The 19,236-nt window shown below is 36.7% G+C and overlaps 1 protein-coding gene and 1 long non-coding RNA gene across 3 annotated transcripts in view; one reads left to right on the top strand and one right to left on the bottom strand.

Annotated features, from left to right (window-relative positions):
* LOC131316087 (probable LRR receptor-like serine/threonine-protein kinase At3g47570) overlaps nucleotides 1–3,339 on the bottom strand; it is a 124,929-nt gene extending 121,590 nt beyond the window's left edge. The window contains exon 1 of one of the 2 annotated variants that reach the window (XM_058345369.1): nucleotides 357–3,339. In XM_058345369.1, coding sequence (XP_058201352.1) covers nucleotides 357–3,045 — 2,689 coding nt within the window. In that variant the 5' untranslated portion in view covers nucleotides 3,046–3,339. The remainder of the gene's footprint in view (nucleotides 1–356) is intronic. The other variant, XM_058345363.1, reaches the window with a different exon arrangement.
* A 449-nt stretch (nucleotides 3,340–3,788) lies between these two features.
* LOC131316233 (uncharacterized) lies at nucleotides 3,789–6,930 on the top strand. Its single transcript, XR_009197054.1, has 2 exons — nucleotides 3,789–4,019; nucleotides 5,537–6,930. It is a non-coding gene; the product is annotated as an uncharacterized LOC131316233 (long non-coding RNA).
* Nucleotides 6,931–19,236: the final 12,306 nt, after the last annotated feature.

The raw sequence follows: 19,236 nt of genomic DNA, 5'->3' as shown, positions 1-19,236 counted from the left end.
GAATTCATTTTCTTCCATTCTCTCTAACTCTTGCTATGATTACAGCCAAAGGAGACAAACAAAGCTCCCTATTGCAATGCTAAAACTAAGATGGCTATATGTTAGTACATCTTGCCATGCGGGGCAGAAATAAGCACTTTGTGCCATGTATAGTGTTACACTTTTGTTTTGAGTGACATATTGGAAATTTCCTTTGAGAAATTCTCAGCTGAGAGTCAAATGACATGGCAAAGAAAAAAAAAAAGAGCTTTATAAAGTGATTGACGAACTAGATTAAAACCATATGTCTATCAGCCTAAATACTGTTGGCAGTGGTTTTGCAAAGGAAAATGAAAAGTCTTAAGAGGCATATTTACCTGGAGGAGCAAAACCAACAGATCCTCTCATGCCAATGGAACTTGATTGATTTGCAGAAGACTCATTGTTAGTTGTAGGAAGGAATCTTGCTAAACCAAAATCAGCTACACGCGCAGTCATTTTATTGTCCAGAAGAACATTGCTCGGCTTCAAATCGCAGTGAACTATTGGTTCCCAACAATGATGGTGAAGATAATCAAGAGCAGAAGCAACATCAATTGCAATATGAAGCCTTTGTAGCATGTTTAAACTCCTTTGTTCCTCGTGCACACAATCTTCATTACCATTTGGATGCAACCACTCGTGTAGGCTCCCATTGACCATGAACTCATAAACCAAAGCTTTGAAATCATTCCCTTGGTAGTCAATACTCGAACATGCTGTAAGAATCCTTACAAGGTTCCGATGTTTGATGCTCTTCATGGCTTTACACTCGGCTATGAAACTCTTCGAGGCACCACAGAATTGAAGGTTTAGAACCTTCACTGCAACAACTTTTCCACTTTGATCAAGAATTCCTTTATAAACCGAACCAAAACTACCCACTCCAATTAAGTTGGATAGGGAGAACCCGTTAGTAGCTCTATGCAGACTTTGGTAGGACAATTGCGGAATTGAGTTTCCTAATACTCGGAATGGCGGTACTTTTGTTGTCTTCCTAGACCAACAAAGATACAGAACACCCAACATCACAAGTAGTCCTAGAAGCCCACATGATACCGAGAGTATTAATTTCTCAATTATAGTGAATCCTTTCCTTCTACCCATTCTAGACTTGCAACTGTGCAAGTGCAATTCAGCTATGCCCCCACAGAGCTTGTTGTTTCCTTGAACAAAAATGGCGGTTGTATTCTTAAATGCACCTTTTTCTGGTACTGCACCCTCAAAATCATTGAATGACAAGTCTAATTTGTTTAAAAAGATGAAGTCATCCAAGTACTCTGGGATTTGTCCTGAGAAATTGTTGTGAGAGAGATTTAATAGTTCCAAACCTCTCAAATTAGCTAAGGTTGCAGGAAGGTTTCCCCAGAATTTGTTGCCATCAAGGTATAGTAAACTAAGTGTAACACAGCTACCGAGAGTGCTTGGAATTACGCCAGACAGTGTGTTCTCAGAAGCATTAAATTCTACTAGGTTTTTTAAATTTCCTACTTCTACCGGAAGGTTACCAACCAAATTGTTGTTAGATAGTTCTAGATAAACCAATGATGAGAGGCTGATAACTTCTTTCGGTATTATTCCACTAAGGTTATTATGACCAAGAATTAGTGCCTGCATCCGTTGACATTTCCCCAGACTTGAAGGGATGCTGCCTTGGAGATTATTTTTTGATAAAGTAAGTTCAATTAAAGAAGTTAAATTCGAAAAACATGATGGAATCTCTCCATAGAAATTGTTACCACGGAGATACAAATACTCTAAGTTTCGAAGCTTCCCAATATCAGCAGGAATGTTACCGCTTACATGGTTGTTGTTAATAACAAGAGCCTGCAAATTGATAAGATTCCCTATCCCGGTTGGGATGCTCCCACTTATATTATTGCCAGACAACGTTAGTACAATAAGATGAGCGGAAAGGTTGCTAATTGATTCAGGCAACACCCCTCCAAAGTTGTTGTCGCCCAAAGTAATCAACTGCAACGTGGTAGCATTTGTCAATGAGTCTAGAAAGCTCAAGTCATCCACTTCCCCTGTCCCTAGATGATTTTCGTCTAACGTTAACCTCTCAAGATCACGCAGCTTTTCTAAAGGAGGGACTTTTCCTTTAAATCTATTTCCTGCCAGGTCAAGGAGATATAGTTTGGTGGCATTGGATACTGAAAGAGGTATATAACCAGCAAACAAGTTATCGCCTAGAACTAGGCGTCGAAGATTAGGAAGAGTGATTCCTAGGTCAGAAGGAAGGGTGCCCTCAATTTGGTTGTACGATACTAGTAAGTGTCCCAAAGAAGAGAGATTATAGATCGAAAAAGGAAAGGTACCAACCAACTTGTTCACTCCTAATCTGAGAACTTCCAATTTTTTGCATCCACCAAGAGTATCTGGTATATTCCCACTAATAATATTGAAATAAGCAGTCAGATTTGTAAGAGAAGATAGATTCCCAAGAGTAGAAGGAATACCTCCTGTTATGTTGTTTCTTTGAATAAGCAGTCTCTCGAGCTTAGTCAAAGAACCGAGCTCCGAAGGAATTTTCCCTGCCAGCTTATTGCCAGAGAGTTCTAGGGCAACAAGGTTAGAGCAACTAGATATACTGGAGGGAATTTCACCAGTAATTGAATTATTGACCACTGTCAATATTTGTAGTCTCCGCAAGCGACCGAGTTCTGGTGGAATTTCACGACTCAAGCTATTGTTACCCAACCATAGTTGTCTGAGAAAGCTCAAATTTCCGACTTGAGGCGAAACAGACCCAGTGAGCTCCTGATGTTCAAGCCTCAACACGATAACCCTCTGGTGCTGGCGGCCACATGTCACGCCAGCCCAGTGACAAAAGTGGATGGATTCATTCCACGAGTTCAGAGCTCCAAAGGGATCACTGGTTATTGCGGCCTTGAATGCAAGCAAGGCTAGTTGGTCGGTCTCGTTCCCGCCTTGCACAAAGCCGGCTACAAGAGGAGAGCCTGAATGCGAGGACAACAGAAATACGACGTGCACGAAAAGAAAGAATGGCTTTAGCACTGCCATACCAATATGGTGATCAGAATGTTAATGCTGAATTTGCTGCTTGCTTGATAAGCTTGCTTTAATAGAGCGTTGGTGTACTAATTGCTTGACTTGTCTAGATGTAAGACCCGATAATTAAAAATTAGAGTGGGGCCACATTTTCAAATAAAAGAAAAAGAAAATGGAGTGGGGTCAATGGCCAATGGGTAGTTGTTTCCATGGTTTAGACCTTGTTTGGCTTCACTTAGAGCATCTCCAACCGTGCTTCTAATCTTTCATTTTGTTTCATCAAATCTAGATTTAAGGTCTTCAAAATGAAGAAACATATTTCATTCATTCAAAAATGAAGAACCTTCATTTTATTTCTCCACTTAAAAATGCTGTAGTTTAACATATTGTAATTTATTTAGTCGAAAAATTGGTATAATTAGATAGAGATTCACAATACATTTAAAATGAGACCGATCATCAATATATTTAACAAGTTTTTAAAAGTTTGGAATTTTAAAATTTGGAGGGAAAGTTAAGGTTTGGAGAGAAATGAATGATAGTTTGAAGAAATGAAGAATGATTCATGCAAATAGTTGTATATTTTTTTTTTGATTCATATCTATACTACTTCTTTTAAATGTACAAAAATGTTTCCTCCTTTTTGTTTTCCACAAATGCCCCCAATACTTGCAACTAATACCAACCATGTCCTGCACCTCTTCCCAACCGACACAATACGTGGCTCCAACCAAAACAATACAACCTCTTGAATGAAGGTAACAAGCGACTAATGGCTCCCAATAAGCACCCCTTCAATCTTTCTTTGCAATGGTTCGCCTCTATAAATGAGAAATTTGAATTTCCCTTCACGTTTATCTTCAGATTCCTCTCTACCAACATTACATCCCCCCAAAAACGGCAGATTGGCACTAGGGAGAAGCATTTGAAGTGCTGGGGTAGCCAATTTGTTGTAAAGGCAAGAGAACCACAAGAACTTCCAACAGGTAATTCAAACTTGGTTCATTTTTTTCGAATATTGTCTTATCTGTACCTTTCCGACCAATTAATGTACACGGCCGAAGGTAATAATCTTTTGGGAGGATTTGCCGACATCCTTTCAAAGAAAATGCAGTCCAATTGTTTGATGAAATGACTGAATGGGAAAAAAACATGTAAGGATACGTATTATGCATCGTTTGCCTGACGGTTGATTATTTGGTAGGATAAAGGCCCGTTCGCTCCACAACAAGTTTTGAAAAATCCACGTGAAGATATAGTTGTTCTATTGGTTTAATTAGGTCTAATAGAGGCTCATCAAAAAAAAAAAAAAAAAACGGCTAACTGATACAGAAAAATTATTCAGTGCCTTTGGGTACCACAGCAACATGGCACCGCCACATGTTGCTCCATGCCCCCTTCAAACAACATGTTAACATGAGATCCACGACTAAGTACTAAACCCCAAGCCAATGTGTACGCGGCAAAGGGCCCATGGCAGTGCCCCTAGGCAATAAAAAATCTCTCATTAGATAGTTGATAGCAGTCACCTCCACATTTTATTGACTATTAGTACACAATCCTTGCAGTTCTTGTATTCAAATCCCTTCAATGCTTTGGGTTACACATTTATATTCTAAATTCCAAGGTTTTGCTCTTTGTTGTATAAGATGCTTTTTGATTATTGGTAGTCATCTACTGTCGGCAAGGTGTTTCTTGTTTTAGGTCAAAATTGTATCACTGCATTATGCTTGTTGAATGAATGGACTAGAAAACCTTATAAGAAATTATGAGCTTCTTATAATTGTTGGTAGATATTGTATCTGACAAACCGCATTACGAAGGGTTAATTAGCAAGAATCTTTCATTATGGTTTTGTATTTGTTAACCCTTTCTCGTTTATCCCATGCATAATCATCTGTTTTTTCACATATCCTCCTTTGTCCTCATTTATTTCTCATCAGTAGTCTTGGTTCATTATTGTAATCAGAGTAACTAGATACTTAATCATAGGCAAGTGGTACTTATTCTAAAATCATTGAATTGTCAAATTTCGAGACGCATGATACAAAAATGTTTGTAGCATGATACTAACGCCAAGGAGATTCTCCCCCCTTCCATTATTTTCATGGTCAATCACTCCAAAGGGAAAAAATGCGTGTCGTTTTTCCTAACTAGATATCTATACCAGTGGAAAGGTAGCAATTTTAAGGAAAAATAGAATGGAAAAAGTTGTTGGAAAAAGTTATATATAGCTGAGGCCTTAGAAGAATATGGACACCAGTACTTATCAAATTTCTGTGGTAGTATGTTACTTTCGATGTGTGATACATTTTGCTTAGCCTCTTTGGTTGGTCTAACGAAAAAGTGCAGGTAAGGAATACGTTCATGGTAAATTTATCCCGATTGATGCCATTTACTTTGAACGTGGCCGGCTTTTGTTTTCTTCACCATTAAAGTTTCCTGTACTTCATATATGAAAGTGTGTTTGATTTTATTATTTTCTTGTTCTTTGCCAATACAGCTATCTCCGTATGAGATTCTTTGTGTTAAAAAAAGATGGACGAAACAGAAGGTTTGAGTTGCCTCGGAGTCGATGAAATTGGCAAGTGGTGATTTTGTGAAAGGAAGGGATATGCTGATTTACACCTGAATAGAGAGCAGATATATTCAAAAAACCAAGCAAAATAGGAAGAGGAAAAGCAATGTGCATAATACATCTCCAAACATAATTCATGGTTGTGAATCCTAGATGGACAAGTACAAATTCCATTTCCGGATACACCATCGGAGGGCCACCAAATTGAGACCCAAACCATTGGTTATATAGTACTTTAGAATAGATTATTATTTGATTAAATCCTTAAATTTATATACTTTCAAAATTACCTTACTCTTTATACACAACCTTGTGTTGACATCATAAAACATGATACCATATCTAATTTCCCATGACCAATAGAATTCAAATGCATCACCTAGATGCCCAATCCTTCAAAATGCAGTCCATTATCTTGTTCGTCATTTGGTAGATTTTCACTTTTAAAAGAAATTGCCCAAGCACAAGAGAAGAAGGTGCATGATGTTGCATTGAAATTCCAAATTCCATAAGCAATACATAATCGTTAATGGTTAGCTAAAAATGTACACTCATATTGTACCGCGTCATTTTTTTTAACAATCCAACAACATTCTGAAGCTCGAAATTAAAATTGGTACTGTTGCACATCTATGACTTCTTGAGACAATCAAACGAATATCTTACATTGCTCCATGGCGCTTATAGTGACAAAGCGCTAGCTATGAATAAATGCCAAACATCCAAAGCCCTTGAATAACTAGTTGAATGACTAAAGTGTATTAATTATGTTGCTTACAAAGTTTGGGTACGAGGTTAATTTAGATTCACTTTTGAAATGTTGGATAATATGTCATGGTTTTTGAATAACCGATTTGTTGCCAATGATACGACTGAATGTTGATGGTTTCGGTTGTTACAAGCAATGGGCAACATCAAAGAAACAATTGTTCCCTTTTTGCCATATCAGCAACAAAAGTGGAAGCAATGGCCTGTTTGAAGCGCTGCAGTGGGCTAAGAAAAACATTAGCATTGATAACCTTATCATTTATATTGATGCATGAGAGATGGTTTATGGGGTGTTTCAATTCTAGCCCTTGCTGTTCTACAACCTGTGATTGAAGATATTATACGAGTGTTTAGCAATTTCAATTATGTTTTTATTAGTTAAGTTCATCAAGGTAATGTAAGTAAGATCAACTCATATGCTGGCTATTGCTGCCTTTAGAATGAGGCCAACTATATATGTTGTATTGTACAGTTGTTATTGACACATATGATGATCCATGTTACTAAAAAAAGTCATTTGTGCGATGACAATACAATATTCAATTGCTCCATGGAAAGATTGTTCATGACAATATGCAAAGTTGCAACGACTTTTCATACATGGGTCTCCCACGTGCATCGAACGTGCTCCTCTACTAGTATATTTAAAAAGATTGAGTAATTCAATATCACTTTTTGAGTTATATATATTATTTTGATCTTCAAAATGATGAATTGGTTTGGAGATGAATGACATCTTTCCCGGAAACCTTTTTTGTTAAGACAACAAAAAAAATTTCTTCTGTTCGGATTATTTGTCTGAGTCCTTAGAAGTGAGCAAATTCCAAAATTATAACTTGCAATTGCAAGATTCTCTGGATGGAATAGGCCAAATTTAAAAAGATTGTTGCTTCTACGGTTCTTGCCATGACTTTCATAAAATGCTTGTCCCATTTTCGAGCTCGGCTATTCACTTCACAAATTGAGGAAAAATACTATATTGATTTACATTATCGCAATGGAAATATATATTTTCCTTCTTCCAAAAAAAAAAATTCTAATGAGTCAAGAATTGAATTACAAATTACAAATCACATGACACTATTTCAATTGGAGAATCCACGGAACCAAGCCTAGCAATTTAACTAAATTAACAAGAAATAAGCCCATCATGAGAGCGAAAGCGCAATTTTTTATTATTTTTTAAGAATTATGTGACTACGGTGCTAGCGCACAAACTTGGTGCTGCTCTAGCTAGCACCATAAACACTGCCTATTGGCGGACTTAAATTCCGCCCCTCTTTATCACCCGCAATTCCAACAGCAATGATTCCACACTTAGAACGAATAGAAAGGTGTTAAAGCCATAGTGACTCCAAACAATAACGATTTCCCCTTTCTCGATGTTTCCTTGTCGAATTCAATAAAACTTTTTCTTTTGTCGAAAAAAAAAACTGCATTGCTATACTAATGGAAAGGTGTTAAAGCACACACTTTTTTCTATAAACTGAAGAAGGTAATGTAACGCACAAAAAACTACAAACCGACGCATGCACTAGAATAAAAATTAACTAAGCTTAACACTTCAAAAATCACAAGAAAAGGAAAAAAATAGTAAATCTAACAACTAACGATGATCTTCCTCTGGTGTAAATGTGAATTACTAGGAACCTCTATAGAGTTTTGGCCGCCTCGATGTATCATTTGTCGCGTATTAATAAAATTTTGTTGCCTATTAAAAAAAAGATACATTGATCTTTTGTGGGATCTATTTCACGTCCCACAAATATGACTCAAACCTCTAATTATTCTTCAAGAAGAGTGGTTTCGTGTGCCACATGCACAACGACAGTGTTGAGAATGGACAGCACCAATGCTGACCCTGCCGAGTCCCCGAGTCCATGTAAAAGTTCACGAAAGATAAAAACGTAACTTCTGATGTTTTTTTCAATCAATAAGAGGGCAAGTTTTAGCTATATCAAAATCAGTACCTTGAGAATCCATGTTTGTGTTACGGACTTGTGAAGAAAATTATGGTACGAATAAATACTGTAGTGGCCTTGTTTTTTTAGGTGGTCTTCTATTTCATTTTCCCCGAGTCCATGTTTCATTAGATTAGTATTCGTTAGTGATCCTTGCTTAGTGTGCCCTTTCTTCCATGAGAAAGGGGTCTCGGAGAGAAGAGCATTGTACCATGAGAGAAGCAAAAGAGTCAACCTCTTTCAAATATACAACATGGATTCTGCTAGTGCAACGTAGTTGGGTTCTCATGTCGATCTGAATTAATCATCCTTTCCACGGAGATAAGTCTTTGCCTGTTGGGCCAGAGGATATAGCAAGTGACAAACTCTATCTCTGTAGGCCCCAAATCAATTTCCATGTCGTGAACTACACTTGAATTGACTTGTTTTCTTCAATGTCTAACACAACTTTCCAATTTGTCTTACCTTACTAGCCAAAGGCCAAATCATCAGTATTTGGCTTCTTCTCCAACCTATTTTGATCCCTAAAGATCAAGGCCATGATCACCACCAACACTCATTGCCACCCATGCACAAACACCAAGCATGCCTTATCCTCTTGCTCCAATACGAAATTGCACTCTTCTCATCCTTTTTTACTCTCTCAAATCAACCATAATCAATCATCACTAAACTACACCCACGATCATTTCTCATGGTGTGCACTTCTATTTGTTTTTCGAAATTCCTATTGTCCTTGTGTGGTTTAAAACGGAACAAACGGAAGATAAAATCAAACCAAGCCAGTTACCACAAAAAAAAAAAAAAATCAAACGAAGCCATGTTTTTTTTCCTATGCGAGACTAAAGAGATCACAAGAGGGTAGGGAAGGAAACAAAGAGTGCAGGAAACCAAGATTGGAAGCCTCTGCAACCTTATGTTATGTGGGTACGTGAGCGGAATCTATCTATGGAATGAATATGTCTATTTTTATTATACATGGAGTGAATTGAGTGCACCTGTAGTAGGCTACACAACGCAATTATCAACAGGCCAAAGTAAATGAAATGAGGGAGACTTGACCAGACAAAGCTGCAAAGCTAGAAATGGGGTCACAGGCAATAATTCATAGTGCTAACCGCACACGGTTTGATTCCTCCATTATTATCTAACTTAACTGACTGGGAATTTGTGGTGTAAGTGAACCAACCCCACGAAGAGTACTGTATTTCCTTTTCAACTGTTCAGGGTTTCCATCCTACAATCAAAGAGGGGTAAGGTTTTTCTTGTTTATTTTTTTGAACTGGAGGGGTGAGGTTCATCACCTATTTGCTGTAAATTAACCACAATGTTGTAGTAATAGTGAACATTATACATTTCATGATTGCGAAAAAAAACAATTATATGGTTTAAAACATTAGACCCATTGACCATATTTTTTTTATAACGATATGTCCGGAACACTTACTTGCACATTGGTTAATCCTGAAGGACCATAAACCAACCAATAATTGAAAGAGTTTTACCAAATTATTTTAAAAGTTTAACAATCAAGAAATAAAAGTTTAGCAAACTAAAACCATTTGGCCATGAAATTGAACGAGAGAGAGAGAGAGAGAGAGAGAGAGAGTGAGTGAGTGAGTGTGTGTGTGTGTGTTTACACATGCAACTTGTCATACGTACGTCCTTGTCATAATAGTTAGCTTTGACAATTGGTATAGTACTGTAGTTTTGTCAGGTATGATAATTGGTGCAATACTGTTATACTGTTTGACACCAATTATATGTGTTTAGTCAGGCAAGTCAATGTTTGTACGTAAGCCATGATATAAATACTAGTGTCAGTATTTCCTCCTTACGCCTATAAAAGGAGGGTTCTGCCTATTGTAATAACCTAGCTAGTTCAAGTTAATGAAAGCCAGTGTGTTACTAATATATCATGTGTCTTGTATTCACTCTCTTTGATCCTAACTTATTTTGTGTTACTAAAGTTGGCTAGTCCACGAATCCGCTAATGGTGCATTGTAGAGCTGAATACAACATACAAATCACCCAGCCATGTTTGTATTTTTATTTTAAACTAGTATTTTTATTTTAAATTTTGTTTTTGAAAAAAAATTGTATTTTTTGCTAAAATTTTTGATGAAGTAAAAGAGTTTTTGAATCGAATTCAGATTTTCGGATCGGGCCGGTTTGGAAGCCCCTAGCGATAATCCATTCTGATCCGAATAATTAACCTAACATATGCATGTCATAGTTACGCGGTCGGAGTGGATTCTAGACCCTAGATGTTTTCCTCCATCGTTTCTAAACCTTTTAATTAAATTGCTATTTAGTTTAATTAGCTCTTCAAACAAACCAATCAATCAAAATTTTCTTTTCCAAATTAATCTAGAAGTTAATTGAAATTATAGTAACTTAGCCATTTGTCCTTGCCAATCTACACTCGGTCTTGACCACTATTATACAGAGTAGTAGTTAACTCCAAGCTTTTATAAATTTGTTTTTGACACGGAACGACGCGGTCATGGTTCTAGTCAAACTATCCTGGGAGACAGATGCCACTGTAACCTCAACACCTTGGAAGGCAGCGAATTTGTTTTAAGAACACTGGATTCGATTCGCATTTTTCGTATTAGTTGCTATTGATCATTGTATTAAGTTTAGGTTATCTCTATTTCAGTTGTATTTCTAATGAAAATGTAATCTGAAATTTGCTGATTGTGTATTTTTCTCAACGAAGACTTGCAAAAAAATTTACCGCACGAATAAATACTATAGTGGCCTTGATTATTATTAATTTTTTGTCCTGTCTCTTTTTTTTTTTTTTTTTTCTGGGTGGTCATTATGTCAAAAATGAGTCAATAAAACAATCAAATAGGACTGGCAATTTCAAATTTGAACTATATATGTGGTCCATGCATGTTCAGGACCCCAAAGTCCACTGACGCCCAGAATATGTTGTATTGTAATTTTCTAACCCCCTTCATACGGGAAAGAAAAAGACAACAACTGACTTAGTTGATGGCTTTAACTCTGAGTGGTGAGCCTGGTGACTGATAAAATTCTAATTCCATTAGGTTTACTTACTGTCGATCGGGGACATATTCAATGGGAAGATGATTGTGTATGAGTTGGATCGGCTGAAGTTTTTAATGAGTCAAGACTTGGATGGGAGGAGGAGTGTTACGGCTGTAAACCCAAGTGCGCGCAGGTCATCGCGTAATAGTAATACTCGGTAAAGTCCGCTCAATGTCGATTCACAAGAAATGAGTAAATAAATTGAAGGTGAAATTTGGGATAGAACTCAAGGTTTTTTTTTTTTTTTGTTTTTCGCGCATTAGGAGAGATCATTTACATCATGTATAAATTATAACTTACAAACTTCGTGACACTACATCAATGGGAGAATCCACGAAATTAACCAAGCCCAAAAATTTTAATGAATTAACAAGAAATGAGCCCATCGTGAAAGCGAAAAGCACAAATCTTTTGAAAGAGAATTATGTGACTAAGGTGCTAGCGCACAAACTTGGTGCTGCTCTAGCTAGCACCATAAACACTGCCTACTGGTGGACTTGAATTCCACCCCACTATATCACCCGCAATTCCAAACAATAATAATTTCTCCTTTTCATATTTGAACCATGTCGAGGACTCCAATGTCCATTGATGAGCAGAATCACTAATTTTCCAACCCCTTTTTATTTTTTAATATAATTTCCCATTGTGCACTACACTTTCTGTTTTTTTTAAATTCCAGCTGTCCTTCCAAATTGGCGTGTAAAAAGAGTCCATTCCGTTGTGGTTTTCCCCAATTGCCTATTGGACTAACGAAACTTTAATTACCTTGTTTTCTTCAACGTATAACACAAGGGAGAGAAAAACATGGCAATTATTATTTATTGTTTTCGGTTAGTGCATCCCCAATGGTCTTCTAAATTTAAAATGTGCATTATTAGGAAGAAAAAAGAAAAGACGGTCCCAATATTGATGCAAGGACCGCAAGTTTCAGATGCATTATATATAAATTGCACAATATATTTCAAACCAAATCGAGCCTTATATCTTAATTACTTGAGGTCGGCTATATGAATCCCTTTATTTTATCAATTACATAAAATCTTTCATTGTTATTTCCGTAGAAAAATTCGGATTTGGAAAAATACTTTTATTTTATCACCTTTACGTGTACACACGAAGCATGCCTTAGACACTCCTTCCCACAACCCTCTTCCTCCAATACAAAATTGCACTCTTCTTAACAAACACCACTAATACACTAGATACCACACCAATTGAGGATATGCTCTAATCATCATCATTACTAAACTACGCCCGCAATTCATATTTGGATAACGATATTGAATTAGAGAGGTAAAGAGGCCCCGGCCCAATGCAAATCATTAGGCCATGGGGCAACAAAGAACAAGTGAGATCCCAATCCCAAAGCTATTGCGGCTCAAGAAGTGTATTCAACGCCAGCTAAACCTCAGAAACCTAAGACACGAAAAAGTGATAATTAGATTCCAAAAATGTTGGACGGTATATGATGAGAAGCACTCGTGAATTTTAGATCTTAACTGAGTATGAAAGTGTTGCCCTACCTACTCATTGATCACACAGGAATTCTAGATCTTCAACCTCCATGTACTCCACTTCCAAGAAGAATGTTCTTGATCTTATGCAAATCAGTGACCACCTCATTGATGTCCAGTCGATCTGTTGCTTGTTCCTCTGAACGGGCGATTCCAACTTGAAGTAGTGAAATCAAGCACTCGTGAATTTTGTGATTGTTGATCAGAGAGCTCTAATTCCGAATGCTGCTGATACTTATGCTTGCCTCGCCAATTTGTCCTTGCGAAATCAATGTTGGGTTGAAAATACTCTCCATTGATTCGGGTGTAGCTATCTTAGCAAATTGGTGGAGTGTCAAACTATCGGTAAACATGTCATCTGTAGGTCTCTTCCGGTGAACATCTCCAACAAAAGTATGCCATAGCTATACACATCGCCAGAAGTTGAGGCCTCATTTCTCATGCCATACTCTACAGTATGTGAACCATAAATTATTAAATAAACTTATGAAGACGCTTGGTAAAAAATATATCAGAGCCTGGTATTGTGCCGTGCAGACAATAATTTATAGTGATGCAACATTTGCTTCTTGTGGTTATACATTGAATCGAGGTGCTGATGTTTCTAAATCTTCGTAAGAAGTCGAAGTTAGGGTTCACGAATTTTACTTCAACAGATTGATTTACATAGTAAATAAATTGAAAACCGTCCACTTTCCTCATTCAAGTGGGAATAGCATAACTCGCTACGCCAAATTCCATTCCCCAAATTGCTTCACAGCCAACAGATCCTAGCGTGTCGACAAGATACCAAATTGATAATGAGAAATGGCCATTGCTGAAAAAGGACTTCATTTTCTTCTGTTCTCTCTAACTTTTCCTATTGACTGCAGCCAAAGGCGCTAAACAAAAGCTCCCTAGTTTGCAACGCTAAAACTAAGTTGGCTATACGTTGGTACATCTTCCCATATGGGCCAAAAATAAGCCTGAAGTCTTTTTTCAGAATCGAAAATCATCTTTCTTTGACATAATACACATTAGATCATTCATACCAACAAAGAAGCTAACCGCATATGGATTAGACACTTTTGATCGGACAACAAAATTCTTTTTATTTAAGAATTTGCATGCCAATAAAGGGGTTTCCTTAACCCAACCGAGCCAAAATTTTATGAGAAATCTTATGATTAAGAAGAAAAAAAATGAACGGTTTCGATTGGGAAGGTTGCATCGTGATCAATGTAGTCGGAACATGAATATTTCCTTTCTCGGAATTTTTTTAAAAAGGGAAAAAATTGATATTCGTAGACCAAATGTGTTTTTAGTCGGCAAATAGTAGTATTCTCAACTAAAATATTTTAGTCGGGATATGTATTTTTCATTTATAAAATTTTTAAATTGTGAAATAATTGATATTCGTCAACTTAATGTATATTTAGTCGGCGAAAATTAAGAATCCCGACAAAATTATTTAGTCATGATATGTATTTCATTTATTTATTTTTTATATTGGCGAAAAAATTATATTCGCCGACTAAATGTATATATTAGTCGGCAAATATCACTCTTCTCGAGTAAATAATTTAGTTGGGATTTGTATTTTATTTATTTATTTTTATATTGGCAAAAAAATTATATTCACCGACTAAATTTATATATTAGTCGGCAAATATCACTCTTCTCGAGTAAATAATTTAGTTGGGATTTGTATTTTATTTTATTTTTTTTATATTGGCAAAAAAATTATATTCGCCAACTAAATTTATTTTTTGGTCGGCAAAACTGCATTTTTCCTGACTAAGTTTATGTTTAGTCGGCAAATACCTAAACTTACCGACTAAAATAATTTAGTCAGGAATTGGTCAACAAGTGGCGACTAAATTTGTTTTAGTCGGGAATGGTGAAATTTCTTGTACTAGGTTTTGGAGTCAAAACTTGGGAATCTAGGCCTCCTATTTTGTTATTGCATTCTCTTGGCAAGGATAACTATCTTACTTGCTGTTCGACAAAAAAAAAAAAAAAAACATCTTACTTGATGTATTGGGCTCCTTTTTATCAATGAAAGTTTCTAGCTACCATTTTGACAATAAAAAAAATGCCACACTCAAATAGGAGTAGCTATTTCGGGGGTGCTTGAAAATCTACTTTTTGGCCATTCATTTTTAACTTTTTAGTTTTTTGGCTTTTTGATTTATGGTCAGAATGTATTTTGAATTTGGTAGAATGTTGGATGATATGTGTAGAATATATTTTGCAACATGATTAGTGTTTGGGAGATATTTGCAAAATGTATTATGTAGGTCTTTTTTTAAGCAAAATGAAAAAAAGTGGAAAATGAGAAGTCAAAAAGCTCCCCCTACCCTCTTTCTCACTTCTCTTCTCTAAACCACAATTTGGAGAAATCATTTTGGAAAATGTGTTTTGGTTGGCCCTTGCCAAAGCACTCAAAATTTAAAAATGCAATAAGTAGCTAGGATGCCAAACACCCCTCACATTTGAGCAACTGCGAGGAATCTAGTTAAGTGGGTATGACAAAGTAACGAAAGGTCGCAAATCGTTTCCCTAAAGGTTGCAAGTTCGAATTCTATAAAGGCCTAACATTTCAAACCTTGGGGTCATTGGAGGTTTTTCGGTCATTAACTTTAAGACCCCGTAATTAACTGAGTTGCACTACAAGAAAAAATATGTTTAGTGACGAAAAAGTGGCGACAAAATTTAATTTCGTCACTAAGTGAGTATATTTGGCGACAAAAAAATAAATTTGTCACTGTTTTGATAACTTCCTTGACGAAATTATTTTGTCACCAATTATATCTATTTAGTGATGAAAAAGATATTTTTGTCACCAAAGGCTCCTATTTGGCGACGAAATAAAATTTTCGTCACCAAAAGAGTAAAAAAGGAGACGAAATTATTTTTTGTCACCAAAGATAACTATTCGGTGACGGAAAAAATATTTTGTCGCCAAATAAACCAATTTGGTGACGAAAAATATTTTCGTCTTCTTTTTACGTTTTCAGTGACGAAAAATTTATCCTTTGGTGACGAAATTTATGAATTACGCTTTGTCACCAAGTATATTTCGGGCATAATTCTTTGCTCAGAACTCCGATTGATATAATCTAAATTGGGTTTGAACAATAACATAAAGAGCTACGACTTTCATGTTTATTAAAATTGCTAATTTTAATGTTTGATAGTTCAAAATGGCGTTCAAAATATATTTTAATGTTCAATGTATGTGTTATATATTAGATATTTCAAACATATGCTGAAAAGTTTGTGTGGTGTATTTGGTTAAAGCATGCGTGCAAAACGTAGGAGACTCGGGTTCGAAACCCCGCAGGAGCAAGAAAGTGAGATTTTTTCACATATAAGAATGTCTTTCGTAATGAAAAATTTCATCACCAATGGGTCACCTTTGACGAGCCGAAGGGAATAATTTGTGACGAAATTTTTTGTCATCAAAAAAGCACAATAGGTGACGAAGAAAATTTCGTCACCAAGTCATTTTTCCGTGACGAAATTTTTCGTCACCAAAAGGCACTATAGGTGACGAAAAATAGATTTCGTCACCAGGTAGGAATCCTCGACAACCTTTAGTCGACAAATTTTTTTTCGTCACCGATATTATTTGTGACGAAAAACATACAATTTGCGACGATTTTCATTCGTCACCTAATGCAATTTTTCTTGTAGTGCTGCGCGCAAGCTAACTGAACCCCCATTATTAAAAAAATTCACCTTGAACCATGTTCAGGACCCCAAAGTCCATTGATGCGCATATATATATATATATATATATATATATATATATATATATATATATATATATATCGGGGCGGTTTCGGGGACACCCATAAAAACACCTAAAAAAACACCTCATAGTTCCGGATTAAATTTTGATGATCCGAGCCGCTCATTGTGATAAGAACGTGATTTTAAGAGTACCCGTGAGAAATCAGCAACAAAAATGACCGGGAAGGACTTGATCCGAACAGTTTCGAACAGTTTTTTATTGAACGGTTCAAATAAAAACTGCTCAAATCAAACCTTTCCCGGTCATTTTTTTTGCTAATTTCTTGCGTGCACCCTTAAAATCACATTCTGCACACATTGAACGGTTCGGATTATAAAAATTTGATCGGGAACTATGGGGTGTTTTTTTAGGTGTTTTTATGGGTGTCCCCGAAACCGCCCCGATATATATATATATATATATATATATATATATATATATATGCGCATCAATGGACTTTGGGGTCCTGAACACATTGAGCCGTTCAATGGACACCCTAAAAAAACACCCATAATCTCAATCTCATAGTTCCCGATCAAATTTTTATAATTCGAACCGTTCAATGTGTGCAGAATGTGATTTTAAGGGTGCACGTAAGAAATTAGCAAAAAAAATGACCGGAAAAGGTTTGATTTGAGCAGTTTTTATTTGAACCGTTCAATAAAAAACTGTTCGAAACTGTTCGGATCAAGTCATTCCCGGTCATTTTTGTTGCTGATTTCTCAAAAGGTACCCTTAAAATCACGTTCTGATCACATTGAGCGGCTCAGATCATCAAAATTTGATCGAGAACTATGAAGTGTTTTTTTAGGTGTTTTTTTGGGTGTCCCCGGAACCGCCCCGTATATATATTGTGTATGAGGACTACCTTATTTTAATAAAATGCGGACCTCCCTTTTCCGATCGAATTTCGATAATCCGAGCCGCTCAATGTGTTCAGAACGTGATTTTAAGGGTACTCGCGAGAAATCAGCAAAAAAAAAGACCGGAAAAGACTTCATCCGGGCAGTTTTTGTTTGGTTTTATCTAACGGTTCAAATAACAACTACTCAAATCAAGCCCTACTCGGTCATTTTTTTTGCTGATTTCCAATGGGTACCCTTAAAATCACGTTCTGAACACATTGAGCGGCTCGAATCATCGAAATCCGATCGGGAAAGGCGAGAAATGGGAGGTCCGCATATAAAGTCCTCATTTTAAATTTCTTACCTGAAGATTTCTGTATATATATATATATATATATATATATATATATATATATATAATCCACCAATTTTCTACCCCACTCAGACGGGTAAAAAAGGAAAACTGACTTCTCGACCCCAAATAAGAACAACACTCAAAATATTTGTCTGTTGGGAATCCGAATTCTGTATGGAACATAGATGCGGGTTTTGCAATATACAACCAAGCGGTGACCTCTAGTTGCCCAAAATGAGTGAAAAGAAAAACGCTGGATTGAATTCACCCTATTAATCTCAGCCGCATACTTAATAGCATTGTCTTGATTCCATGTACCAAACGGGGGCCTTTCAATTGTCTGAAGAGGCCCTTTGAATGCCCTAATTTCCTTTAACCGAACTCTGAAAAATTCCAACAATCCCCCGCATTTGTCACCGAGTACAAACCAAATCCAAGAGATCAAGCACCACGGATTATCCCTGCATTGGATATGTAACCTTTGGCATTAAACATTCTCTTGTGAAAGCCCGTCAGATTTATTGTCTAACCAGTGAACATGATATCTTGAACTAGTTTTCTGTTGATGTAAACCGAGACGACGGACTACCCATAGGAACTTCTCAGAATGCAATTCATTTCTATGAACACCCACCTAGTTCTGTAAGCATTTTACAAGAATTATGTTTTCCTGAATTCTCGCAGAAGCGGCCTCACTAAATATTCACATAGGTATCTTATTAAGGGTATCCTACTATAAGGCACTTCATGCTCAAAATACAATGTTTGTTTCAGTTCAGACCGGTTTTACGATAGAAATATTCGAATTTGGAAAATAATTTCACTTTATCACCTATACACACACAAAGCATGCCTTATGTAGTGCTAAACCAGAGTCAAACCAAGCAAACACAAACACACAACACAGAGAAACACAAGGATTTACGTGGTTCCCCAATAATCGGGTACATCCACGGAGGGGCAGCGGATTCACTATATTTACTGGAGGAGGATTACAACAATCACTCAGACTCACACAGTATTGCCTCACAATCTACTCGTGTATCACTCTCTTCTCTCTGATTTCTGATACAACACTCTGAACCAAAGGTCTCCATTTATAGCCAGATGAGACCCTGTTCATTTGCCACGGTAGTCTCCCTTCATTTTCCACAAAGGAGGCTGAAGGATACTCCACAAAAGAGGCTGAAGGATACTGGAGTAAGAGTCAAAGATTTCCCTTCATTTTCCACAAAGGAGGCAGAAGGAAATGCAGGCGTGGGTTGGAGCCACAAAAGTCAACAATCTCCACCTTGGCGACAATCATTGAATCAACACTGCCCTCTGCGCCCTTAGGCGCGC

The sequence above is a fragment of the Rhododendron vialii genome, chromosome 1a (assembly GCF_030253575.1).
Source record: "Rhododendron vialii isolate Sample 1 chromosome 1a, ASM3025357v1".
NCBI classification, from domain to species: domain Eukaryota; kingdom Viridiplantae; phylum Streptophyta; class Magnoliopsida; order Ericales; family Ericaceae; genus Rhododendron; species Rhododendron vialii.
This window is presented reverse-complemented; position numbering and strand designations above follow the sequence as displayed.